Source organism: Pundamilia nyererei, unplaced genomic scaffold, assembly GCF_000239375.1.
Source record: "Pundamilia nyererei isolate P.nyererei 1_Seehausen unplaced genomic scaffold, PunNye1.0 scaffold00008, whole genome shotgun sequence".
Lineage (NCBI taxonomy): Eukaryota > Metazoa > Chordata > Actinopteri > Cichliformes > Cichlidae > Pundamilia > Pundamilia nyererei.
Window position 1 is genome coordinate 6,142,228 of NW_005187409.1, and position 27,964 is coordinate 6,170,191.

Sequence of the window (27,964 nt, forward strand, 5' to 3'; positions counted from 1 at the left end):
GTGTGTGTGTGTGTGTGTGTGTGTGTGTGTGTGTGTGTGTGTGTGTGTGTGTGTGTGTTTATCTCACACTCCCCCTCCCTTGTGTTTCCTTTCCTTCTTCTCCTGGGTTGAAGTAGCAGGGATAACGGGAGGCTGATTATCACAATGAAATTATCCTGATTTTCTGCTCCACTTGGAGCGGTGGGGCGGGCAGCTGCTGCCTCCGAGATCGACCCATCCGCCTCGCCTCTAATCATTCAGAAACATAAATTCTCATGGGCTTGAAACCCGCTGGTCTCTTCCCAGATGACTGTGGGCAGCTGTGCAACGTGCTTGCATATGTATGTGTTAGTTGATGTGTGTGAGAGTGAGAAAGTGAGATAGTGAAAATGCAAAGTGAGGAGAGAGCACATTGTCAGCATCTGTGCGTTTACAAAAATGTTGGCGCTTGCTTGTCTCGGCTCATGTGTGTGTGTGTTCTCTTCTTGACTGTGTTGGTGTTGTTTTTGTTTTCTCAGCCGTTGTTGAGCCCATAATTAGAGTCTGCATAATTTCACTGGGTGCAGAAATATTGAATTAATAAGAGGAAAAAGCCTCGACTACCAAGGCCTGGGGGTTTAATCTTAGTGTGTTTGTTGTTTTAAGGGTTTTAAAAAATGGTCATAAAGGAAGGAGGGGGATACAGCAAAGGAAATCCAATCTCACACAGACTTCAAAGGGAAACACAAAGAGTAGTCTGATAGCATCACCCCACCCCATATGCTATCACCAGCACTTCAAATGAAAAATCAGATAACCTGATGGCCTCATAGCAGCTTTGAGATGATACAAACCTTTTTCCAAGTCACTCCAACTTTAAAATGGTCTGATGAAAAAAAATCCAAAACCCATCCATTTGATATTTTAATCTTCCGAAGTACAAAAGAACTGCAGGGGAAACTAGCTGCAAAGATTCAGGCCAGATCTGAGGAGCAAAAATCTTTCAAATTTATCTCAAACTTACAACAGAGGAATAAAAAGGGAAAGGGGAGCATGTGAGAAAGGGAGGGAGTGACAGATTAAAACAAATTGGCCATAATACCCTTTGGGGCTCAAATATCAGTTCAAGAGCCAATGCTGGAGTGGAAAAAGTTAGCAGCAGAGTGAGCTTTCTCACTCCACTGACACACAGTCACAACATGACTATTGACCTTGAACATGATACTTCAGTCTAAGAGGCTCACACTGATTTTCCTTTTGTTTTCGTCTGACTGACGTGAGAAAAAGAAAAGACGGAGCTGCGTTTGAAACTCTAGCCGCTCAGACAGGGTTACAATTCTGTCTCCTTCTGATAATGTGTAAAGACGGAGGAGCAAAGATCCAGTGCGGCAGAAATGTTCACAGCATTATAGAAATAAACATCTGTGTATGCCTGCCTCACTTTGTTGGAACATGAAAGCAAGTTCCTACAAATAACTCATTCATCTATATGTGACTACCACAGTAAGTGCAGTGCTCAGTTTGTGGTCATATTTTTGGGGTCTTCTTCTCATATTTATTCAGTAGATGGAGCCACTCACCTTTGTTGCTAAATATCTTCATTATAGGAAAATTATGACAATGCCACAGTTCAGATATTATTAATCACTGTTATTAGTATCATCTGTGACCGCATAATGATCTTGTAACATTGTATGTAAATAAACCAACACTGACTGTTACAGAACTTACCCAAGCAGCTTCAAGCTCAGCACTACATTTACTGGGCTGCAGATACAGCAAGTTTAAAAATGATCTGATTAAGGGTTGTTGGGGAAAGCGAACAGACTGACAGACACAGATTAAGCACAATATTCCGATTTTCAAATGCTATACAGATGTTTGGAGCTGGGACACGTTTAATCTGAAAATCTTCAGATTAAAAAATAGCCTTTTTTGACCTCAACACCTCTAATTTAATTGTGCCCTCTGACAAGTATATAAGCTTCACAGTTTGTTTGCATCAGCACTGTGTCAATTAGATGTCCCCACTAAGATATGAAAAAAACGACTGTGTGTGTGTGTGTTCCTGTCTAGCTATCTTTGTGAGGACCGAAATCTGCATTCTACTATACTTTTGAGAACCAACAGTCCCTTGTGAGGACACACACACCGGTCCTCACAAGTTTGAAGGCCTTTTTGAGGCTCAAAATGTAGTTTTAGTGTCAGGGTTACAATTAGGTTATGGTTAGGTATAAGAGAAAGTTTGATTTAGTTGACTTTCATTAAAGTTTTTATTGCATGGTCCTAGGGGCTGCTGGATCATCCAGATTTCTCCCTTGAGACTCCTGTTCAACTTCTCTGCTCCTCTTCTCCTTTTCCTCGATGGTCCTCTTCGCATATACCGTATTCGATCCCTTGTGACTGGGTTAGGGTTAGGCATTCATTTTTAATGGTTTAGGATTAGGGTAAGGGATTAGGGAAACCATTACGTCAATGAAGGTCCTCACTAAGACAGCTGAACGGGCTTGTGTGTGTGTGTGTGTGTGTGTGTGTGTGTGTGTGTGTGTGTGTGTGTGTGTGTGGGAGCATCTCCTCCCAGAGTTAGTAGGCAAAGAGTTAATGGCTATGGCTGTAGTCATAACTTGTGAGTCAGTTGTGCTTTGCATATTTGCACGTGTCTATAATCTGAATTTTTGCAGATATGGTTGTCTATCTTTATGTGTTTGTGCAAGTTTGTGTGCTTGTATGTACTTAATGTGGGTATGAAACTGTGCTGTGCTGCTCCATGTGCCAATATGTATGTATGTAAATCTGTATTTCCCTTTTTCTGTCTGTGTTAGCCTAATCTGTCTTCACATGCTGCTGTATTTATGTAGTTATGTTCATAATCACTGAGACAAAAACACTCTCTGTTCATCTGGATTCTGTGTGCCACCGCAGTGGATCTGAAATCAAACAGTCAAAACGTGACTGAGGGCAGACTTTCAGCTTTAATTAAATGGGTTTCACTAAAATATTGTATTAACTATTAAGAATTTCAGCTATTTTTCTCGAATTTCAGGGCATCAAAATTAACTGAACAAACTGATATAATTTAAATATAAGAAGAGTTGATGGGGTTTTTTTTTTGTTTTGGGGGGTTTTCTTCAGAGCAGGTGGTTCAGTTCTGTGTTGCTTCACCAGAAGAAGGTCCTGGGTTTGAATCTACCATCGTTCCATGTGGTGTGAGTCTCTTCTGGTGTGTAACTGGTAAATTGCCTAAATTGCCTGTAAGTATGAATGTATGTCTGTGTTAGCCCTGTGACAGTCTGGTAACCTGTCCAAGGTGTACCCTGCACATTGGTAAACATGGCCGTGTCATATACATTTTCTCAGTTCAAACATTTGACATGTTTTCTTTATTCTTTATTTTCTTTATTCTGTTGAAACTAAAATGTAGCTTTATTAGATTTACAAATGCTTGGAACGTTTTTAAAAATTTACATTTAAATCCCTCAGCACTTAGTGGTGAAGGATTCCGATAGTTTCTTGATTTATCAAAGTACTGTATGCATTTCTCTGTGATGTTTGCTCACAAGCCAAAAACAACCTTGAAGCATTTTTTGCTGTCGCTGTTCCACCAAAATGTTCTTTCTTTATTCCAAGACAATGTTTCTTCATCCATCTGCAAATATTCATCAAAGAGTAAAATTAGGAGCCTGTGTTTGGTGTAAGGGCGTTGCAGCATTCTACTTCAAGAAGCAGCCATTTGTGTGTGCGAGAGAACCCTGCATGCATGTGTGTGTCTGTGCGTGGGTTCAGAAGGCTCCCATTGGAATGAATTATTTAGCGGAGAGTCTCCTTTACTTATCCATGGTTGACTGGCCACAGGCATGTACCGTTCTGCTCCCAACTACACAAGAGACTACCCTAATTCACCATCCAGCCTTCTGCAGTATGCCCCTGTCTCACCCTACAACCCCGCCCCAGTTCTCCCAAGCACGCTGAAGTGGTCCTCTGCAGATGTCCCTTTTTCGCTCCCTGCAACTCAGTGGGCAGAATCCCTGTAACTAGTGGACAAGGCAAGCATGGAAAGCTAAAGAAAGAGACAGAAGATGAGAAAAGATGAAGAGAAACTCACCTGGGGAAAAAATGTCAAGATCCTTTTTTTATGGAAACAAATGTGAGCTAAAACTATGATTTTATTTTTATTTTTTTTTACGTTAGTCCTTAAACCTCAAACCTGAAACAAAAAACCCCAAAAGCATTTCATCATCCTGGACTCTTCATATCCAAGAGCTGGATGCTAACAGTCGCGTCAACAGTGAAGAATCATGTAAAATATTCATCCATGTAGCTGGCTTAATAATGTATTATCTCTGAATTTACCACCCAGGGCTTTGCTGCACTCTGCTTTAGTCTCTGACTGCCACCAAGTCCCTTCTTGAAGTCCAATCATTCAAGAAAGATCCACAGTGCAGCTGCAAAACATCAAACTCACACCATTACAAATTCAGCTTTGAGTGGCTGCAGCTTTAAGAAGCAGCCAATTTGTGAGTCTTTCTCGACATATTCTATAAGTGGCATCCAAATACATCAAAGGGAAACATCTTCGTCTAGTGGATAAAATTATAGATGAAGGTGTTGTGAGGGCTCTTTATTTGTTCCCTATTAAATGCTGCAATAAGTTGGGGGAGAGGCTGTTAGGTAAATTGGATGCATACTGTCCAAATATAGCTAGAGTATTTGGTAGTTCTCAGAATGAACTCTTCATTCTGTGGCAACCAGGCACTAAAATGACCATGTCTGGATGCAGACTGAGACTGATGGGATAGTATGTGTGTCCGCGATACGGCTCATCTTCATATTTATAGCCGGACTCCATGCACGCCATAATCCGTATGTAGGGAGACGCTTGCTACTGAGTGCTCATATGGACTTGCAATAACACTCACTCTGTCACTATCTCCACCCTCTCTGTCTCAGTGTGTGTTTCTCGTTCTCACTTCCTCAGGTGACATGTGTAATCTTCCCCGTCTCCTCTTGACACACACTCTTACCCAAACACAAATGTGTACAGGCTCAGCGTGTAGACACAAGTAGGGATTAAGTGTGAGCAGTAGATCATTGAGAACTGCAGTGTGGGCCAATTCAAAGCCATAATCACAAATGTGACTTGAGGGGAAAGGGCTGGATGGCGTGAACCTTTGCTGTGTGTGTGTGTGTGTGTGTGTGTGTGTGTGTGTGTGTGTGTGTGTGTGTGTGTGTGTGTGTGTAGGCTTGTGGGAGCTGACAGGGACATTCAGACTCACTAGTGACCTTTGAAAGAGGAAAGAAAAGAGCAGGGAAGTAAGAAAAGGCAAGTTTGTTACTTTTGCTTTAGCGATGCAGCCTTTTTCCTGTGCATCACCGTGTTAGATAACTCAAGACCAGCTGATAACACATTGATTGTACTTCAGGACCTTCCAGTCCTAATTTTGGCTTGAAATTGGTGGCACAATCAGAAAAGGTTAATTTTCTCAATTATTATCTCCACCTGCCGAGGTGGTTATATTTTTGGTAGTGTTTGCGTGCATGTTGTTCAGTCTGATAAAATGACACCTCAAAACATTTTAAGTTGTAGAGTGGTTTGTTAACAATCCATTGTCTTCAAAGTCAACTTAATGATGTATTGTCTTGCAAGTGTGGTGTGTATAGTCAGGCTGAAGAAGTCACTTGGATCAGCTTTCTGAGATTTCCTTACCTGGATGATCGAGCATGCATTAAGACATTTTTTGACTTGGTATTTATTTCTAAACATGTAAAAGATTTTGACTAAATGAATGAAATGAATGTTGCACATGTACTATTGCCTTTTAAACAAATAATAATGAATATAATTATGTTAGAAAATTTATAGAGCTGGTCATGTTTTTGTATAACTTAAATTAAGGTTCCAAGTCTTCAGACTTCACTGTAATCTGATATTGCTAAATCTTATTATTGTCTTTTGTGTGACACTTGCATCTATTTATATTTATATTACTATTTATTAGTGGCAAGTTCATTTTTAGGATTCACACACAGAGACACAAGTCCAATAACACACAAAAAGGCATTAACTTCTCAAGTAGGGTTTCAGCCTCTGGGATCTGTATTTCATTTTGATTGAATGACTCAGCTTACAGATCAAGGACTGAAAGTACACACTCAGTAAATTTGTATTTATTTGTTAGAAAAGACTAGAGCAATTTTTTAAATTTATTATTCAATTTATTTCATGTCTTTTATAAGTTTAATCTACATTGTGCAAGTCAAAGTGTATCTATACATTGTAAATGTTTCACTGATTCTGTGAAATTTGGTGCATAATTAGACCTGAAAACCTACGTCTTTAAAGGTGTATAGCCATAGTCAGTGTCATTATCCAAAGCCATGCATAAGACACTTTACAGATATTTACTGGGAAAAATACAGATAACTTCTATTTGACAACAAGTAAACACAAGACTGCAATATTGTTTCTTAGCTTTAAAGGTCATATTGTGCACAGCTCTCAAAAATCTTTACAATGACTAGTGAAAAGTCATTCATGCATTTCCCTTTGAAATTATTCAAACTTACTTACAACATTCCCTTAAACAGTCTCCTGACAATTTTAGAGGTTTTTTTTATCATTGTTTAAGACTGTACAACAATCATAACAAAATGGGCATTTTCACTTAAACACACAGAGTGGTAGAAATGCAGCCTCAACAAGAAACAGGATTACCATGAAAAGACAAGCAGCGATGGAAAAGAAAGAAAGAAATAATGAAAGAAGAGCAGGGTTTTAAAAACAGAGAAAGAGAGAAAGAGGCTGTTAAAGTAAGACCAGACAGCATCAACTGCACATTGAAAAGCATAAGAAGGATGAGGAAATCTGGGTAAGTCGTGTGAGAAAACAGACAGCGGAGTGCTAGAAGTGATGGCTGATGATGGCAATCCCAGCGAAGAGCATGAGGCAGATAAAGGAGAAACAGAAAGCTGGAAAAGGAGGTCAACGGCATCTGTGAAAGACACGAAAGACCAGCAAAGGGAATAATTCTCGAAGTACTCAAAGTGGAGCAAAGAGACAGAAGTAGACAAAAATAAGAGAAAAAGTGAGGACATAGAGACGTGGTTCATTTAAAGAAACTGATGAGGGGATGAAGGAAGAGTCCCAGAGTTCCCAGCACACACACTGTCACAAACACCCACAGGAAAATCCTGTCAATGACCATGGCAACGTACTTCCAGTCATCTTCCACCTGAGGAGAGAAAACAAAGGAAATTTAAAGTAAAAAGAATAAAAATAACCAGAGCACATTGTCTTTCTTTCCTCTTCCAAATGTCTTCAAGCGACCTTTGCTTAATGGTAATTGTGAACTTTATGGCACAAACTGTTACATTCACTGTTTTTTGTGCTCTAAAGACACTGTGGTGCCAAACACATTTTGATTTTGCAAGAACAGCTATATAGAACCTTTATAGGCTCCTCTTGTTCATGTGAATCTTTTATCTCTTTATTTATTTTCTTATTTTTATTTGTGTAATTTCAGTTATTATATTAAATGCGGTATAGTATGACAATGTCTAAGGCAGGACAGGCAGGAAAAAAAAAAGCCACATAAATGGGCTTACACACTGTGACCCACGCAATCCACAACCCCCTACAAGACCCCAGAGTAGGAAGAAGTCATCCCCACACAAAGAGCATACTGGAGTATACAGATGAATGTCTTCTTCCTCTCACACTAACCAGTCGCGGAAGATTGCTGCCCATCCCTGAGCCTTGTTCTGCTGTAGACTTCTTCCTTTTAAAAATGAGTTTTTCCTTCCCACTGTCGCCAAAGCGCTTGCTCATAGGAGGTCATATTAGGTGTTTCTCAGTTGTATTATTGTAGGGTCTGCCTTACAATATAAAGCACCTTGAGACAACTCTTGATGTGTATTGGCGATGTATAAATAAAATTGAATTGAATTGAATTGAAGACTATTAGGCAGCACCTTCCCCAGTTCTCTACCTCCACCAACCGAGGCAGATACAGAGACACTCCAAAACAGCAAAAGCTGCTCTCCAGCTCTCAGGAGGCTGCAGACACGCATAGTCCCACAGACCATCCTCATCCACCTGCAAGGCAAATGGGGAAACAAGACTACAGCGACCAGCCCCTCTAGGTAATGGAATTGATCAGCAAGGACCAGAGAGACAAATTCACCCAGTTGGTTTTTTGAAGAGACCAAATAATGTGATCTCCAGAATAATGTGATCAAGAAGTAAATTTCTACACTGATTAATAAAAAAAGCCATTTTTTGATTTCCTTTTTGGTCATTTTGACGGCATTTTAAGCATACATGTGTCCAGAAGTTTTGATCTGGACTCATGGAAAGATCTCGCTCCCACTTTACAGTTGGGAGGGGAATTGATTTGTTAATTTTAAACAATAGCTTTTACATTTTTGATAACCATTTGGGGTTCAGATATTTTAAAAAAAACTTGTTAGCCAATTATGTATTTTTAGATTCAGTTGACTGGGATTGAATTTGTCCTGTATGTTGGCTTTACTTGCTGATATTCAAGAAATTTAGCTTTGCTGATTCTGAATTTTCAAATGAAATAAACTTTCCATTTTGTATAACACGTTCTAGATTGTTAATCCCTTTCTCATGATGTCACGATGGTAAATATCTGGATTGTTTCAAATGGGTGATAGTTTGGATAAGTAAAGATTTATACCATGTAGGTTGAAGCTTTGTGAATTAAAATCATTTGTCCTAATACAAGCATTTGGAAAGCTGTACAGTGTTTTAATCTAGTCTATAAAGAATGAACCAAATCCAGATTTATGCAGAACTGCTAATACAAATTTTCAGTTTATCCGGTCAAATGCTTTCTCTGCATCTAAGGAGACAACTGTGGTTTCTAATTTGTTGATAGAGCAATAATGTATTATATTTATTAGTCTACGTGTATTATTCACTGAGTGACGACCCTCGATAAAGCCTGTTTGGTCAGAATATATTATGATTGCAGTTATTTTTTCTAAACTTCTGGCAAGGACTTTGTAAGGTCAACGTTTATAATTGAAATGGAGCAGTGGCTGGATGGGAACGCAGGATCCTTGCCTGGTTTAAGAAGTAGACTAATGACAGCAGAGTTCATGTTTAGAGACAGAGTCTGATCATTCTGAATTTCAGTGACCATTCTGAAAAAAGAAGTTGCTTGTAGAGGCCAAAATTCTTTGTAAAACTCTGCTGGAAAACCATGTGGCCCTGGGGCTTTATTGTTTGGGAGATGCATTCATGGTGAATTCAGAACCACAATCTGATCGTCATTTATTTTCGGTACATTTATATATTTAAGAAATTCTGCAAGAGAGATTAACCTGTAGTGAGTGTAAAGCCTCATGAAAGTCTTTAAAAGATGTATTTATTTGTTGTGGATCATGAGTAATGTTCCCAGTGGAATCCTTTATAGAATAAATAGTTATTTTCTTTATTTACATTTAAACAGTTTAGGAAGGAATTTTTTTAATTTACTGAACTTTAGTATTAATAAACGCTATTTATGGCATTGTGGCTTCCTCACATCCTTTTTGTGTCTAATACATCTGCACAGTGCTAAATATAGTGTGAGTGTGGCCTGATCAGTCAGGTGTGGACAATAAGATCATGGATTCAGTGACCATAATGCCATTGTGTGAATATAGAAGGCCGTATGGCTATTCTGCATGCAAGAAGGATCCAAGCGTTGCTAAGTAAAGCTGGAGCAGCAGCAACAATCATATCAGGACCATCCAGAGTGTGAGGAAGGAATGCACAAAGCCCTCTATCTGTGACAAACAAGAAGCTTTACACTCCCTTTGCAGCCCTCTGTAAATGACTTCCAAGCCATTTACCAAGCTAGATAGAAATTCATCTATTATGCATAGATGAACCACATGTAGTAATGCTTGGTTATGTGTATGTGTGTGTGATTCTTTATGTCCTGCATATATTTGGGGGGGAAATCTGTTCTAAAATCTATAAAAGGTCTAGAAAGCAGACATTTTTATCACTTATGTTTAAGACAGGGTATGATTAAGGGGAAGTCATTTGTGAGTTTGTGGTAAACTCTTTGGTGCCTCTCTTGCCGGGAGATGCTGTCGTTGGCTGATTTTTGACTTTGTGTTTGCATCTCCCTCAATTTGCAAGAACGCAAAATATTAGTGAAAACTGGGTGTAGGTGGTCAGACTACGATAACTGATTCTTGGTTTGGTTGTCAAAATGTGTTAAATTTTCCCCAAATGCACAAAATAGTTCATTTTTGGTAGAATTTGAGGTTACAGCTTAGAAACAGCATGGTAATAGGGCAGTAATAATGTCGAAATAAAGTAGTAATGACCACACAATGTCATCTAAATATATGTAAGGTAATAGCTACCACGGTTTTTAGCTGACTTATATTAAACTCAAATGTATATAATGTGCCAATAACTATATATAATAATGTGGACGCAGATATATATCTGTGCACTTTGTTTAAAATCTGCAATGAGACCTAAATTAAATAGAAATGGCAAAAATAAAAAAATTAAAAGGCAATAATGTTTAGCTTCAGACTGCACAGAAATGACTATTTCAGTGCTCACAGGTTAAGATATTGTTACCAAAACATTAATAAATGATTTTGCCTAATAGACAATGTTACATTTAATCCATATTACTCCTCTTTATTACCACATTACAAGCATTATAAACAGTCTATTATTACCAAGGTTTAAAAAAATATATAGTATTAATTAACAACTAAAACGTGGTTGAGATATGCTACTACTTGGTTATTAACCCGAAATTATATGTAATTCAATTGTATATCTTTATTGTCTCTTTTCCTCTATATTAACACCTAACCCCATCATGTTATTATCAAGCTATAACATGTAATGTTAACCACGTATATAAATCCTAACAAGGGTACTACCTTTAGGTTTTGCGCCTTCTTTGCTGTTATTAATGTCTGGATATTTATTTTAAGAAGCATCTCAGGGTTGTGCAGGCATCAATTTAGCTTGAGTGCCGCACACAGCTACATAAAAGTTTTTCAACATAGTAATGTAATCCCTGTAATCATAGTAATGTGGAAAAGTTATGTGATAAGATTAAATAGTGTGGCAAAACATTATTATAAAAATCATTGTTGACGCATAGTCCCTCAAATGAACATTGTTGTTATACCTGCTTGACCTTTTTTTACACTCTTGTCACAGAACAAAAAAAACATAAAAATTTACACACCAAAGCCTGACGTATTGGCCCTCATTTTACTAACAGCAGATGTGTAAAAGTGTGTGACTACATTGCGCGTACAAATGTTTCATGTATGAATTTTTAATACCATTGGCTTTTGGCAATTATTTCCAGTTTTGTTTAACCATCATCACTCCAGTGGAAACACTTTGGAAAGATCTGCCTTTTCTTCCCCTTTGGACACAATTTCATAAGCCCAACTGTAATTTTGGGTGCACTCGATAACAGCTTTTCCATGCACATATTAGTAAATGGTCCTTCTTTCATGAAGCCAGGAGACTATATTTTCAACAATATATCACAGCCACTTAAAATATTCACTGTTTGTTTTGCTTGTAGTGACTAATATAGCCACAAGCCTTTAGCCTCAGGCACAGACAAGCAAAAAAGCTTGTTTTTAGCTCTTCTTTAACTGGATTATTTTTAACTTCACACTTGTAGCCCAAACCAGTTTTATGTTGATGTCACTCAGATTTGACACAGCTCTCTCTGAAAGCCTGGAAGGCTTTTCCCATCTTTTCTTGCATGCATTGTATTGCAACAAACTGTTGTTTCTTGTCCCAGTTCCGGCTGTTCTTGAAAAACGTTTCTGGCTTAAATGGAACCATATATCATTTAAAAATAAATTTTAAAAAATCAGTTCTAATTTTTTCTAATACAAAAATAGGGTTTGAATGATTTGTAAATCACTGTATACTGTTTTTATTTAAATTTTACACATTGTCCCATCTTGCTAAGACGACTCTATACACCAGGGGTCGGCAACCCTGGGCACGCATGCCACAGCTGGCACGCGAAGGGTTAACTGATGGCACGACCATAGCTGGACTGGCTACCGGGCATTTGCCTGATAGGCCGATGGTGATCTTTCGTTTTTTTAAGGTATAAACAATGAAAGGTGGTGGATTGGCCACATGCTGGCCAATGTGTAAAAATAACTCAGTTGTTTGGTGGTGGTTTCTATGGCGGAGCTTCCACAGAGGCCAGCAGATGGATGAGGGAAAGGAGAGGCAGGAGGAGGGAGCCGAGGTAAGAAGTTATGACCTGCAGTCTATCTGGGTCAGATATAAACCAAGTTTAGGTGGAGTTTATTTTCGTTGTGCTGACTTTTTACAGTCAGTTACAATAACTCGTACTGCGTACTAGCTAGCATGACGGAGTTTCGATACAGCTGGGTGTATGCTATGTCACTGATAGTGAACTTTATTTTATTCATGAAGTTAGTTAGTATTGCCCACTTTGCACCAGAAAGAGGAAACCAGCGGATGTCACGCTAAACAACATCAGCACGTTTAAGCTTGATCAGCTGTTGTTAGAATTTATTTAATATTAATTTCTAGTATCAGCTGATGTTTGCTGGAGCCACAGCTGTAAAGCTGCTGGTCATGATGTCGGTTTGGTTATCTGGTGAGAGGGAAACATGAAGATGAAACCAGGAGATGTCCTTACTGAATCATCAGAGCTGAAAAGGAGAAACAGAAACACCTTAAACGTGACATGAATGAGTTGAAGGGAAGTTATGAACTGTTTCTGAGAGACAAATAACCCCAGGATCCTTTTCTAAGTAGCTGACAGCTGGTAACTGTGCAGGGGCGGGTCTAGCAAAGTGTTGCCAGGGGGCCAGGTGGGGCATTAACAGGGAAAGGGGGGCACAAAGAAGTACTTTTGTGTCTTATTCTCATTTAAAATGTCTCGCTTTTAATAAATAATTATCTGAATCTTACAACCAAAGTTTTTATCTGACGTGAAATGTATAGAAATATACATTTTACCTATACCAACAAGACAGTATACGTCACTGTCACAACACAAGAAAACAATGGTGTGTTTGGTTTCAACTTAACTTTATTCTTTCATGAGTTATTTACAAGTTTCTCTTTGTTCACAGCCATTGACATGTCAAAGAGGTTAACACGTGAGGAGTGGATCGAAATTGTGTTGATATCTGGTGAACGCAGTAACCGGGTCATTGCAGCAGATTTCAATGCAAGACACCCTACGAGACCACCCATCTCCCATGCTACAGTTAGCAAACTGCTTGCTAAGTTTCGTGAAACTGGTTCAGTGTTGGATTTGCCAAAATGTGGACGCAAGCAAACTGTCACTAAGGAAGAAACATCAGTGGCTGTCCTAGCTTCATTCAGCAAGAGCCCACAGCGTAGCACTCGCCGCATGTCACTGGAGAGTGGCATTAGTTGAACATCCCTTCGGTGGATATTAGCTACTCACAAATGGCACCCTTACAAACTCCAGCTACTGCAGCATCTCAACCAGGATGACCCAGATCGGCACACAGAATTTGCAGAATGGGCAAAACAAAAATTGGAACAGGACCCTCAGTTCACGCAGAAGATTTTGTTCAGTGATGAGGCAAACTTTTATGTGAATGTTGAAGTTAACAAACAAAACCACCGCTATTGGTCTGACACTAACCCACATTGGATGGATCCCTCCAAGACTGTTGGAACAACAAAAGTGATGGTTTGGTGTGGTATATGGGGTACAACGATAGTGGGTCCATTTTTCATCAATGGAAACCTCAAGGCCACTGGATATTTGAAATTGCTACATGATGATGTGTTTCCCTCTTTATGCACTGAAGCTGACACGTTCCCTGAGTTTTTCCAGCAAGATGGTGCACCACCACATTATGGGTGCCAGGTCCGAGCATTCCTAGATGAACAGTTTCCTGGAAAGTGGTTTGGTCATCGTGGGCCAGTTGAATGGCCCCCAAGGTCTCCCGATCTGACCCCCTTAGACTTTTATCTTTGGGGTCATCTGAAGGCAATTGTCTATGGTGTGAAGATACGAGATGTGCAGCACCTGAAACTACGGATACTGGATGCCTGTGCTGGCATTTCTCCTGTGGTGTTGCTATCAGTGTGTGAAGAGTGGGAGAAGAGGGTTGCATTGACAATCCAACACAATGGGCAGCACATTGAACACATTTTATAAGTGGTCAGAAACTTGTAAATAACTCATGAACGAATAACGTTACATTGAAACCAAGCACACCATTGTTTTTCTTGTGACATTACCAATAAGTTTGATGGCCCTCTTCCTATTGAAAAAAACAAAAGTTGCATCCAAGATTGCCGACTTCTAAATGGCCACCATGGTCACCACCCATCTTGAGGAGTTTGCCCCCTCACATATACTAATGTGCCACAAACAGGACTTTAATATCACCAACCATTCCCATTTTATTACGGTGTATCCATACAAATGGCCCACCCTGTATTAACAAGCATGCCATATTGGCCCAGTTTATTTTTCTTATCATTGTTGTGAGGAGACCATAAATAGCGAGTTCTTGTTATGGATAAAAAGTGTCTTTTTATTTTTTTTGTTTCAAAATAGCTGATAACTATTCGCTGATAGCTGCGAACATCTGCGAACAAATATAATTCTATAAAGTTGTTCTATATAGTGTGTAACTGTTAATATAGAGCGTTATTAAATTTATTGCTAATGCAATCATATGGCACATTGACTTCTGAGGAAATTTCAGATGGCACTCATCATCAGAAAGGTTGCCTACCCCTGCTATACACTTTACAGACAAAGTAATGGACCATCAACAAAGCACACCTACAGCAGCCACTCAGCCTTGGAAACTGACAATGAGAAGCTCTCCGCACAGTTTTTGTGCTGATGTTAACATCAGTTATTGAATCAGCAGAGTCTTGGTGACGTTTATGCATTATAAACACATTTTTTGGGTGCTGGAGGAGATTGCCTACCAACTAGGAGGTTGGTGGATTCCCCCCCCCCCCCAGCTCAGTATTTTGTCCACGTGTTCATATATTAACACATGGACCAACTGAACTGAGCTTCCCCTGTTGCATCCATCGATATGTGCTGGACAAAAAATGCTTAACTATAAATAAAAGCACTGTATTAATGTGTGCAATTTGGCGGATGCACTTTGAGTGCTCAAATTGAGTAGAAAGGCGATATTTAAGTACCATCCATCCATTTATACATTGTAAATGGATGGTGCTTCAGCACTTGGCAATAGTGCTCTGTATCTTAAGTTGGTCTTATCGTCATGGCTGAGTGTGGTTCTTAAATGCTTGTACTTTGCAAGACTGCCTCACAGTTGACTGAAGAACATCTAGGAGGAAATAAATTTCCCAAACTGACTTGTTGAATGTTGGTATCCTATTACAGCACTACACTCAAAGAGAAGTGGGCCAGTACTTTGTCTATATAGTATAACTTATATCAATTTGAAAAGCATATTGAAATAAATAAAATTGTGTTTTCCACATTGCATACCTCTTTGGCTTTGTTACGAGTCCTCATGTTCTCTGCGATGTACTTTACGCTCTCAATGGCCTGCTTGATTTCGGGAGACACCACAGAAAAGGCGACGACAGCGTTTACCGGCGATGAAGCATTGATGGGCCTCGGCAGCTTGGGCAGCTCTGACTCCTGGGGCCCCTGAGTCTGAGGTGGCTGGGGAGGAGGTGGTGGTGGTGGCACCACTGGCGGTGGGACAGGAGTCGGTACCTCTTTGCCTCTGTAGGGGAACCTTCTGTTCATGTCCCGTTTCATGTCACGGTTCATCTCACCATACTCCACACAGTTCATTGAGCCACCAGCTGAGGACGTACCCCCTCCTCCTCCTGCACCGCTTTCCAGCGGCGGACAGGCTACACCCCCAGTTATGCCTCCAACACTTACACTTCCTGAGCTACTTGTTGCTCCTATACTGTTTTTTCTTTTCTTGCTTCCACCGCTGCTTCCTCCTCCTGTCCCTCCTGTAATTCTGGCAGGTGAGGAGCAGCCCTGGTCAATAGGACGCCTCATCAGCATTACTCTGGGCAGCACGCCAAGGAACACAGCCCTCACCCACTCGGGCATTGTGTGAGTCATAGGTGTGCGGTAGTGAACATTCAGCACAAAGACAGTGATGACAATGCTGAGTGTGACAAAAATCATGGTGAAGAGGAGATACTCGCCAATCAGGGGGATGACAAGAGATGTTGAAGGGATGGTTTCAGTGATGACCAGCAGGAACACAGTGAGGGAGAGAAGGACAGAGATACACAGGGTAACTTTCTCCCCGCAATCAGACGGGAGGTAGAAGACCAACACTGTTAGGAAGGAGATGAGGAGGCAAGGGATGATGAGATTGATGGTGTAGAAGAGAGGCAGGCGGCGGATGTAGAAGGAGTAGGTGATGTCAGGGTAGATCTCTTCGCAGCAGTTATACTTGATGTCATGCTTGTATCCTGGAGCGTCAATAATCTCCCACTCTCCACTTTCCCAGAAATCTTTTAGGTTCACCTGGTGAAGTGTAAATGTGAAAGCTGTTTTTAGAAAAAAATATTATATCTCAAAGTTTAAAACAAGTTCATTTAAAGAGAACTGAATCTGTCTTCATTATTAAAAGAATCTATTTAAATACATTTGTCAATTTTAACATTGTAATAAGTTCATCATCAGTCTTCCCTTTGACAATGGCCACCCCAATCCATCACATTCTGAATTTCAGGTAAAAACACATAGTAAACTTTATCTGAAAGAAAGACAACAAACACATGTTTAAAATTTCCAACTGCTTCTCAACAAAAAAAAGTTAACTTTCTAATTCAGACTATCCAAAGTCTAAGCTGCAATGTACTGCCAAAAGCATTCGCTCATGCGTATGAAATTGAGTAATATTCCTTTCTTAATGCATAGGGTTTAACATGATGTCAGGTGACCCTTTGCAGCTGTAACAGCTTCAACTCTTCAGAGAAGGCTTTCCACAAGGAAATCATGTTTATGGAAATTTTTGACCATTCTTACAAAGACACCAATGTTGGACGAGAAGGCCTGGCTCACAGTTTCTGCTCTAATTCATCCCAGAGGTGTTTTGTCAGGTTGAAGTCAAGACTCTTGGTACAATGTAGTGAGATGAGTAACATTCTCCTGGAAATCGCCAAACCCAGACTCGTCCATCGGATAGCCAGATGATCGATCCAGAAAACACACCTCCACAGCTCTAGAGTTCAGTGGTGGCGCGCTTCACACCACTGCATACATTGCTTTGCATTGCGCTTGATGAAGTAAGGCTTTGATGCACCTGCGTGGCCAAATTCATTCTATGATGCTCTCTACTTACTGTTCTTGAACTAATCTGAAGGCAACATGAAGTTTGAAGGTCTGTAGCTACTGACGCTACAGAAAGCTGGCAACCCCAGTGCATTATGCACCTCAGCATTTGCTGATCCCCCGCTGTGATTTCACGTGGCCTACCACCTCATAGCTGAATGTTTGTCGTTTCCAGTCACTTCCATTGTGTTATAATATAACAGCTGATTGTGGAATAATTAGTAGCGAGGATATTTCACAACTGGACTTGTTGCAAAGGTGGCATCCTATCATAGCACAACACTGGAATTCACTGAGCTCCTGAGAGTGACCCATTCTTTCACAAACGTTTGTAGAAGCAGTCTGCATGCCTGGGTGCTTGATTTTATATACCTGTGGCCATGGAAGTGATCGGAACACCTGAATTCAATGATTTGGATGAATACTTTTGGCAATATAGTGTAACATTGCAAGTTAGTGTTGCTTTGTTGTGCAACTGTCATCTCTTAGAATGAAAGTGCATTAAGGATACTTACCTAATGGACTGAATAAAGAGGAGGAAGGCAAACATAAAAAATGAAGCAATCTAAGCAAGTTGGAAGATATAAGCACTTACTACTGTGCAGTGCTAAATAATTCTTCTCAATAATGATGCATAAAAATGCTAAAAACAAATAAATAAATAAAACTGACAGAGATTTCTTAATGACGTAACTGCAGGGATCTATTTCCTTTCACCCCAGTTGCTCCTTCTCACCTTTGAGCCAATGAGCACTAGATCAATCTTGGCCTTGTCGTAGGTCCAGGAACCAAACTTCATGGAGCAATTCTGGTAGTCAAAAGGGAAGTAGGTGATATCCATGGGGCAGGAGGATTTAAAAATAGCTGGAGGGACCCAGGTGATCGTTCCATCAAATTTTAGCAGAGCCTTGGTCTTGTCTTCCACAAGGAAATCACCTACAGCACTGTGAGAGAAAAAGGCCAAAATACATATAATTAACAGATATGTTTGAAATTAGTAGTTGATTACAGTTTTAACACCGCTAGGCAATGACAAGAGGGTACTGCTAGCAAGTGAACGCAAATTGTGTTAGAGAAGTACACAGGGTGCGTATATCTACTGTGTGTGGTTGCTTTTGATGTGAAAATGTATCTTCAGAAGCAAAAGAGAAAATAACATAAAATAGCCCAATATAGACATCTAGATTTCTCAGATAATGATAGATGGAAAACAAAATAAAATCCTCAGTGTAACAACCTCTTAGCATCTATGCTCTAACACTTACTTGTTGTACAAAACTATGTCTGGCCTCCAAATTTTATTGGACGGAACTCGTATGAACTCAATCCCATCAAACTCAGAGGGGGTCCATCTCAATTTGTAATCATTCCACACCTGAAAGACGAGCAGGGATTAAAACAATAGGATCTTAACAAAATCCACAAGTAACAAAAGAACAGATAAAAACAAAGCTCGTGACTGTCACTCACATGTCTCAGCCACAGGTTGGTTTCCATTATTTGATTCACCTCATCCTGAAAAGATAAACGGGGAAATTTGACGAGCCTTATTATTTATTTATTTTAATCAAACACCTATTTGTTATATGATTTTACCCTCTTACCACTTTGACAAGCTGAGATATGGACACCTCAAACTCGACAGTAACCGGATCCGACACATTCTCTACTGGTCGGATGAACTGGTTGTACCTTCGGAATAACCTTCGAAATAATCTGTCCTCTGCCTTAGATGAAAAACAGCCTAGAAAAATAGGATGGAGATGTTAATAATGAAATGAAAAGATGATAAGTTATTACCAGGGAAATAAGGGGGGAAACTGTCGCTTCACATTTAGTGAGCTGATATGTAGGCATTGTCCAGCATTGCTAGCAAAATGAACTTGACTTCAATGTATCTAAAAGCTCAGTCACTCAGAAGGATTAACATTAATGTCTTCTAAAGCAAACACTATAGAAACATAAAAAACACCTGTGTCCTGAAGGTGGTAATATCAAGGGTTTAATTCACCGGCGAGTGATAAAGTAAGAAAGAAATAAAGTGTGAAGGAGAGAAAATGCAAACAATACATGTGAGCTTTCACAATAAATCCATATTACTCAGAATAGCTTCAACATTTCCTCACTTTCATTATACGGTTACTGCAGACAGACCAAACAACACATCCACCTACAGCTTTATTAAAGGACTCACTCCTGGAGGTATCTAGCCATGCGGATACATGTAAGGAAATATGTTTGCAGCAGTTTGCTAAAGTTAAGCATCACAAATCAACTTCCATTCACCTTCATTGTACTTCTGACAGTGATGAGCAAAAAAGGTAAATCTATGCACCAGTCTTCACAGCACTGGGGCTTTCAGTTTGACTTTCAGTCTTTTTTAAGCTGTTTATTCAATGACAGGAGAGAGGGCTACAAATGATCAAAGTGTGTTAGTTCAGTTGTATGTTTACATAGTCTCATTAAAGCCTAAAAGCTTGTAGAAAATCTGAAAGCACAAGAGGCTTTAAGCAAAACAGAATGATGTGTCTTTGGCCAAAGTGTCTGCAGACAAGTGACTTAGACAAGTGTGTCTAAGTCTGGACTGAAGGTCATACTGTGGAAAGCTGCCACTTGTAACGCTGGTGCTTGGGATGGCACATGCAGGCCCACGACTGTCCAAGCAGAAAATGTTGCCTCGCACGGGACAGCAGGCACTCACGCTATCAGCAAGCCCTCAGAAACACTCTTCTAGTGGCTTCAATGAGCTTCCTCACATCTATTCATAACTACAGAAATGCTTCCATTCCAGACTTTTTTTCACCTGCTTTTTATCATATTTCTTTATCCCCTGCTACCTTTTTTTTTCTTGGTTAACTAAACACAGGATGCCTGTGGTTGGCCTTCTATACCCTTAAATTTTGAACTGTTTAATTTTTTTCAGGCTGAAAACCATTAAATAATAAATGCTTTAACCTCTGAGGCCAAACTCACGCATCACAGCTTCCCAGTCATGAAATGCCGGACACATTTTTCAGTCTACTAAGAAACCATTAAACCTGCACTTAGTGAACTGCATTTTAGAGATGGGTCTGAACGTATTCAAGTAGGACCCATATACACGCAAACAGCCATATTCACCGAAAAGGTTTGTTTCCTTGAAAATAGCTAAATAAAACATAGACCTTTAATGGGACGTGTTCTGTCTGAATCTGTTTCCTCTCTAAAAAAGAAAAAAAAACACAGAAAACTGCTTTGGTTTCTTATTTTGATGCTTTTTTTTTCATGTTTTTGGTCATCGGTGTGTTATTCGTGTCACGTTTTAAACCTATCCAAAACTCCAAGCAGTCTGTTTTGCAAAATCAAGTTTATTCCTGGAGTTTCAGTGCTTGACCTTTATCAGGCTTACTGCTGCTACCTATTCTTTGAATTATATGGCTTCCTTCTATCATAAGCAATTAAGTCATGGAGAATGAGCACCAACACTTGACAAATAAATGTATTTTTGGAAGTTAAGTGAAGTGCGGCAGGCAGTCTGTTAGGTATGTTGGACCAGGTTTCCCTTGACCGCAGACGTGTCTCAAAAAACAGGTAACTCAAATCAGTTCAATTCAAATCCATTTACATAGCACCAAGTTACAACAACAGTTGCCTCAAGGCGCTTTATATTGTAAGATAAAGACCCTGAAATCAATAATACAGAGAAAACAGAAAAAACCCCAACAATCATATGACCTCCTGTGAGCAAAAATGAGGTGCAACGGTGGGAAGGAGAAACTCCCTTTTAAGAGGAAGAAACCTCTGGCAGAAAATCTGACACAAATTGCTGTTCCAAAATTATGATAGCAGTATCCTAATATATTAAAGCATCAATCAGTGTACACTGTTATTATCAGGTGAATACAAAAAGTAGTCACCTCATAAAAAATTTGAATACACATATTTTATCATTTAATCTTTAGCACATTGTCATATTGTTCTCGAAATATTACTAGACTATTACTAATTGGTTTAACCTCGTAAGCTTATGCTTGTTTCCACATTATTACCCGTAGTTTCTGCCCTTTTACTCGATAACACAGATTTTAAAGTAATGGCATGATATCAATTTTACCAGCTTATTACCAAGCTGTAACAGAAACTGCGACCAGAAACATGCACCATCAAGCAAATGTGTATTTCAGATATAAACTAATACAAGGCTACTAAACTGGCTAAACTAAGCTAAAGTGAACTGGCATGATTTGAGTTCAGATGGAGCAGAAGCAGAATAAACCAGTGGTTTGCTCTGAAGCAAGCGCTCCTCTATTTCCCAGGGTGCTTAGTTAATTATTATTATTTTCATATGGCCCGTATGTACTCACACCACACAATACCCAACACAATCACCTTAAATAAAAATTGACTTTCAGTGAGGGTATCACTTTAATATAGCACATTCTTGAAGAAAGTGTGTGGCAGAACAAATATTTCATAATAACAACCCATAAAGTGAAGTCATAAAGCTGTTCTTGCATTTATTACAACAGGGAGTACACTTAGATGAATATGGTTCAGACTTTTCAGTTTAGCGTCAGTCCATTTTTTCATTTTGGGAGACGAGCTCATTTGCTTACAAAATCTACAGGAATAAATACATTTTCAGAGAATTTATCCCAAGTTAGTTTCTTTGTGAGTCTAAAAGGTTAAAATCTAAATCAGTAAACACTTTTGAAGCCTTTTACGTTTTTTTTTCCAACCTTAGATGCTAAACACAAATTTCCCTGGCAGGCTCAGCTTACACGCTAAAATGATATCGACTTCTTTGCTTCCATCAAACTCAGGATCAGGATTACCTTTACTCATAAAGCCGGTGTTACCAAAACAATCTAAGGCAGTAAAATGGAAAAAGACAACAGAAAACCGATGGTGGGGAGCAGTTATCTCGGCTGCAATCAAGAGGAGAGAGAAAGTATCCCTGAGTTAAGATTGTTGGGTGCTCTTCTACTCTGGGTGAATCACAGCAGACTTAAAAGAGCCTGTTAACATGGCTACAGCTGATTTTATTCCACAGTAGTGTGGTTGATTTTTGTTCTTAAGATCTTGCTTCCCTGTTAAGTGGGTAAGAAGCTGAAAATTATGTAGTGACTTCAAAACCACTGAAGTTTTCTGAGGTCAGTGGCAGAGGCGATCTAAGTCTTAAAGCTTAATGAAAAGAACTTTCTCTGGGGACACTTGTGTAATTTCTGCTCTCTGTACCTGCCTTAAAAACTGCCCACTGCTCCCTAATTCGTTGCACTCTCAGAACCTTGTTTAAGCCTCTAATTGGCTGAGGGAAAACCAGGGCAATTATAATCAGCCAGTTAATTGGACCTTTTGTTCCTTGTGACAAAAAAAAAATGAAGCCAATATATTTTTCCCCTTCCTCCAATGGCACATTCACTCCTCTAATTCCCTTTATTTGTTCTGGCACTGAAGATGTTAAGAAGCCTTAGTTTAGAGGAAGTTAATTATAACCTTTGCACTAACATGTCAGTTGATTATGCACAGCTTTTACTGCTTTTCCCTGAGAGTCAGCATAAGGATTAAATTTTGGGGGATGTGAGGTTGCTCCCAAAAGTAACGGCTGTGACTTTTTTATTTTCAACACAACAGTTTTGTAAAGTTTTATTATCTTATACATGGATTATAGCTGCTTCTTATCTTTCTGGTTAAGCAAAACACCATTACGGTCAGACTAACGGCTCTGTGTGGCCTCATTGACACTGCAGTCTGACTCAGTTGTTTTCATTATCGATACCTGTTCTGTAGTAATCTTTGGGGGAAGGAGTATGAGGAGGTGCCAAGTGAGCTAAGCTAATATTAAAAGGTAATCTAAAAACACTGAGAACCACTGGTCTGGTAAGTGAGGATGGTAAATGATGATCTGGCATCGTGGTGCCAGGATAACCACCTCCAGCTGAACGTCGGCAAGACTAAGGAGCTGGTGGTGGAATTCAGAAGGAGTCAGCACAGATACTACAAGCCTATTATCATCAACGGAGCTCCAGTGGAGTGGGTGCAGAGGCAGAAGGTTCTGCACCATCCGAGCAAGAACAAGAGGAGCTTCTATCCCCAAGCCATCCAGGTCCTAAACCAGAACATGCACCCCACCCTCCCACAGCATCCATAAGTGACAGAGACAGGACTTATTCCTAACACATCCCAGACTGACTCTTCTAGACACTTTAACACCCATTTGCACAATGTACATTTTTCAGATTTTCAATTTAAAATTTCCAGATTGTCTATTTAATGTAATTAATTTTATGTACCTAATTCACTTAATTGCTGCATATAATGTCCTCCTGTATATATTCACTTAATGTATATAATGTTGCCTCTCGTCGAGGGGCATGTCAGGATACATTTCACTGCATGTTGTGCTTGTATAACTAATCATGTGACAAATAAAGAATCTTCAATCTCAAACCTGAAATGGAATGGTACTTATAATTTACCTTTCTACTCATTTGAGCACTCAGATTGTTTTCTTACTACAGGTCTCATTCATTCAATCACCTATGGACTTTGTATTATTTATACATACACTCACATTTCAGATACGGTTCTATTGTTTCAGACGGTTCAAACAAAGGTTTGGCATGTACCACTCCACCACTGAAAAAATGTTCCCATGGGTAAAGAAATTTTTAGTTAAGTATCTTTACTAAATTTCAAGTTACTAATTCAAAATTCCAACTTACTTTGAAGTTAAAGTCAGTAAGACAAAATTTTGAGATGCTGAACTCATTTTGATTTGGGTCAGCCTGGCTGTCTTTTTGTTTTTTTCAGTCATAGAAACAAGCTATTGGTACGATCATTCAGATATGTATATTTTAAAAAGCCAAGTTAATGGCAACAGAAACCACTGGAACCAAGAATACCCTCAAACAAACCAACCCTAATGGTTGTAGCTAGAACTGAAAATAAACCAAGTCCTTTTCCTTTATCGGTTCACCTTACCTCAAGGTTTAGAATGAAGTTACCATAATCACTGTGCCAAAAGAAATCAGCTTGACATTCATGTTTCATTTCACCGGACATGTGCTCATTCCTTCCCCTCACTTTGTGCTATATCAAAGTGACAAGCCTTTGTATTGCTGCACATGAAGCCAAGTCAAACTGTCATGCATTTCACCCTTAAAAAGCCACATTGATTTAGAATTAGAAAGCCAAACACTGAGTCTGTCTTTGTCTCTTGTGGCTACAGGAGCCAAAAGCTACTGGAAGACCCATGGCCTGTGGGAGGCTCTTTGATCAGGCATGTGCTTAACAGGATGAGCCTGGAAGCCAGTTGTGGACACTCTGAAGGAACTAATTACCCTCCAAAAATACACCACTGTCAGAGTGCATAGAAAACAGATACAAAGAGAGAGACAGTGGCAAGAAGAGATAGGAAAAGTGACAGCAAGTACAAGGAGAGAAGAGCTAGATAGTGTGCCTTTGCTCTCCAGGGTTTTTGACGGCCTGACTTTGACATTCTGAATGACGCACAAGAGAAGCCACAATGATTACAGCCCGTCCTGACTGTCCCATGAAGCATAAGGTGTTTAATCTACGGTAAGTGTAGCTTCATATATGGGGGCTACAGTACATACACATAACTATGTGTGTTACTATTTATGTTCATCCACCTTTGACTTGACCCATTTTGAAAAGTAAAAGATTTTCTTCTTCACTGATGCGTGAAATTTAATTGCCACTTGTCTCCCTGCTTTCATCAAAAAAGATGTGGGAGGTTTGAGGCTGCATTCTCTCTGTATAAGATATTTTAAGTAAGCTTAGGTTTAGGTTTTTTGTTTGGGTTTTTTGGTGGTGTTGTTTAAAAAAAACGGACGAAAAAAACGAAATGCTAAGATAATCCAAGAAGTGATTAACTATGTTAACAGGAAAATGAGCTTCAGGCGTAATCGCTCATTTTATTTTGTGCATTGTGTCAGAGTGGGCGGGAACAGCACCTGGGACACAAAATAATGAACCCAACAGCGAATCACTCAGAAAAGTAAAAGGTTTGGCACTGTTTTGGCATTTAGACTCAGTGAAATGTGATTTTATCCAAAGAAATAATGATTGATGTGACAAGATAAACACCCAAGGATTTAGCTGGTGTATGGGAAGGAAGGAAAACTAGATGGGGCCCCCTTTTAAAGGAGATAAAATACAGTATTTAGCCATTCTATGGAAAACGTAAATAAAAAACGCTCAAGCCATGTCTTTTAATACGACTGACACTATGAGCCTAAATGCTTAGGTCTGCCAAGTATTTAATTAAAATGTATCCACATATTTAAAACTGTGCCTTGTTTTAGCAGAGGCTAGAAATGAATGTGTGCTGTTGCTGTGACACTCTTAAATTCAGAAATGCAGTCTGGGGACTTAGTCTGCCTGGAGTGGGTGGCTGTGATGGTTCTCACAGCACTGCAGTCACAGCTGCAGGTAGTCAGTGCTACTTATCTTTCTTCCAGAGATGCTGAAGCAGGCCTGTCTATCATGCATGTCAGCAGTATTGACTGAATCAGTACGCAGAAAAAGACTTTGACAAACGCTGCGTCCCAAATCCATGGCAGAAGTTTTTGCAGTGGATTAGCTAAAGTTTGAGTTAAAGTTGTGTCCTCATTTCAAAGTGAGGAGTACAGAAATTGGGGGGGAGGGGGAGGGGGGACTTTGCTAAACTGCTAAAAGTCTTTGCTAAAATATGTAATTCCAATTCTCATAGTAGGAAAATAATGTCATCATTGGAAATTAAATCCCACTATTTAAGCATCTAGCTAGCTACAGATGAGGAGCCGCCATCATTTCAAACAATTCAACAAATATAACCAAACACACAAACCGTGTCTGTGAGCTACATGTGCACTTGCTGTGTTTCCCAGGAAGAGGGAAAAAACATTAACAATGAGAGATGGAGAAGAAAGAGAGGAAAGGAGAGGAAGATGAAGAATGTTTTCAATGGTAAGCGCTGCTCAGCAAGAGTGAGATTCAGCGTGAATTTAAAGCTTACCTGTCGTGTCCAAATTAAATGTGTAGCTTTAAAGTCAGTTATTGGATATATACATGATGTTTTGTTGAGTTTTGAATAATTTGTAGTGATGCACTATGTTGGACTGGTTACATCTAGGGTACTAGTACCATTTTACATCAAGTGTAACAGATATCAATTTATATTTGGGGTGTTTAGGTGCTGATGAGATTCAGTCATTGAATTCTATCTTTTATGCTAGCTTTATAGCCTCAGGTAACATATACTTATGTCATTTGGCTAAATCCACAAAAGCACTGAAAGCTGCAGTAGCTTTTCATACTTTGTGCACAGTTTGTACCACTGTAAATCACCTGATTGAACAGGCACCTCGTATGCTGAATGGTTACAAGGGCCATGAACACTTCCTGTGTATGACTGCTGTTCATTACTCCCTTCTGTCTCATCATAAATATAGGTTAAATGGGTATTGGGAAAATGTGTTTTGCAGATTTAATCATTTGCACTGGGGTATGTTAGAAACACAGTTACAAGAAATTCCCCCAGTTGACAGATAGTGGTTTCCATTTTGGGTTTAAAAGAGGGTAGTATTCCGATCCATTTGGGGAAAACTCTCCACGATTGCTTTAAGCACTGAGTGGGAAGAAAGCAATAAGGTAACTGATACAAGTGGCTCTAATGGCTTCATGGATATAATTATTCTTTAGAGATTATGGAGAACAGAGGCTGCAGGAGCATCTCAGTGTGCAACTACTGCATCATAATATTGAGAGTCATGCTGTACATATCACTGTGCTGCCGCTCAAAAGACCAACAAAAAGGCAAACCATCCTCTTTCCTCAGTAGCTGCATCAGCTCCAAATATTTGGGATTTTCTCATACACACCAGGTAAATTCCCAGGATCCATCCAAAGCAAGGAACTTTGAAGTAATGCTGGGCTTCACTGTTGTTACTGGCCGCAAGTTAAACCACTGCAGCAGGAGACCCGGGAACAGCACGTGCTTTTGTAGCAGAAGTTATTTTTTATCCTCAATCGTGTGGATAAGTTTGAAATCATCAATCAGAAAAAAGGTCAAACTTAACCTGGAAATCAGTGTCGATGATGCCGGCCTCATTTCACAAAGGTCTAAGGGAAATTTTGAGAACAGATGAAGGAAGGAAGAAGGATAGATTCAAGTATATGGCTGGAGAAAAATAAAAGCGTCATCAGTCTAAGAAACAGACTTGGGATGGAAAATACATTAATATTTGGACCTTAAAATTAAAGATGGATCAAAAGGTATTACAGATGACATTCTTTAAAGCTGTTAATCCTGCTTCTGTTCTTCAGCGCTTGTAATCTTATGTTCACTGAGATTGTGGAAAAACACAAAAAGAAATACAATATAATAAGAGAAACAGAGGCCACTCAGTAGAAAATGGTACGTGGTTAGAAGAAGGACTGGGGCACAAAATGTGCTCATCTTCCATCTGGGGCATCTCGGACAACCTCCCCAGCACTTTTATTCTCACCTTCTATCTTTCCATCATGAAGCGTGACTCAATTCATTGCCAGCTCAGAAGACCAGGATGTCCCAGAGGAATCAGACAGCAGGGCTGTTTGGAGGAGGGTGTGTGTGTGTGTGTGTGTGTGTGTGTGTGTGTGTGTGTGTGTGTGTGTGTGTGTGT

The 27,964-nt window shown here is 39.5% G+C and overlaps 1 protein-coding gene across 1 annotated transcript in view; it reads right to left on the reverse strand.

Moving 5' to 3' along the window:
* Positions 1–6,170: 6,170 nt before the first annotated feature.
* Positions 6,171–27,964, reverse strand: part of LOC102215881 (neuronal acetylcholine receptor subunit alpha-3-like) — a 25,858-nt gene continuing 4,064 nt past the window's right edge. The window contains exons 2-7 of the mRNA XM_005723133.1: positions 18,920–19,059; positions 18,786–18,830; positions 18,581–18,690; positions 18,052–18,259; positions 15,492–16,505; positions 6,171–7,187 (exon numbers count right to left, since the gene is read on the reverse strand). Of these exons, the coding sequence (XP_005723190.1) occupies positions 7,062–7,187; positions 15,492–16,505; positions 18,052–18,259; positions 18,581–18,690; positions 18,786–18,830; positions 18,920–19,059 (1,643 nt within the window). The 3' untranslated portion in view covers positions 6,171–7,061. The remainder of the gene's footprint in view (positions 7,188–15,491; positions 16,506–18,051; positions 18,260–18,580; positions 18,691–18,785; positions 18,831–18,919; positions 19,060–27,964) is intronic.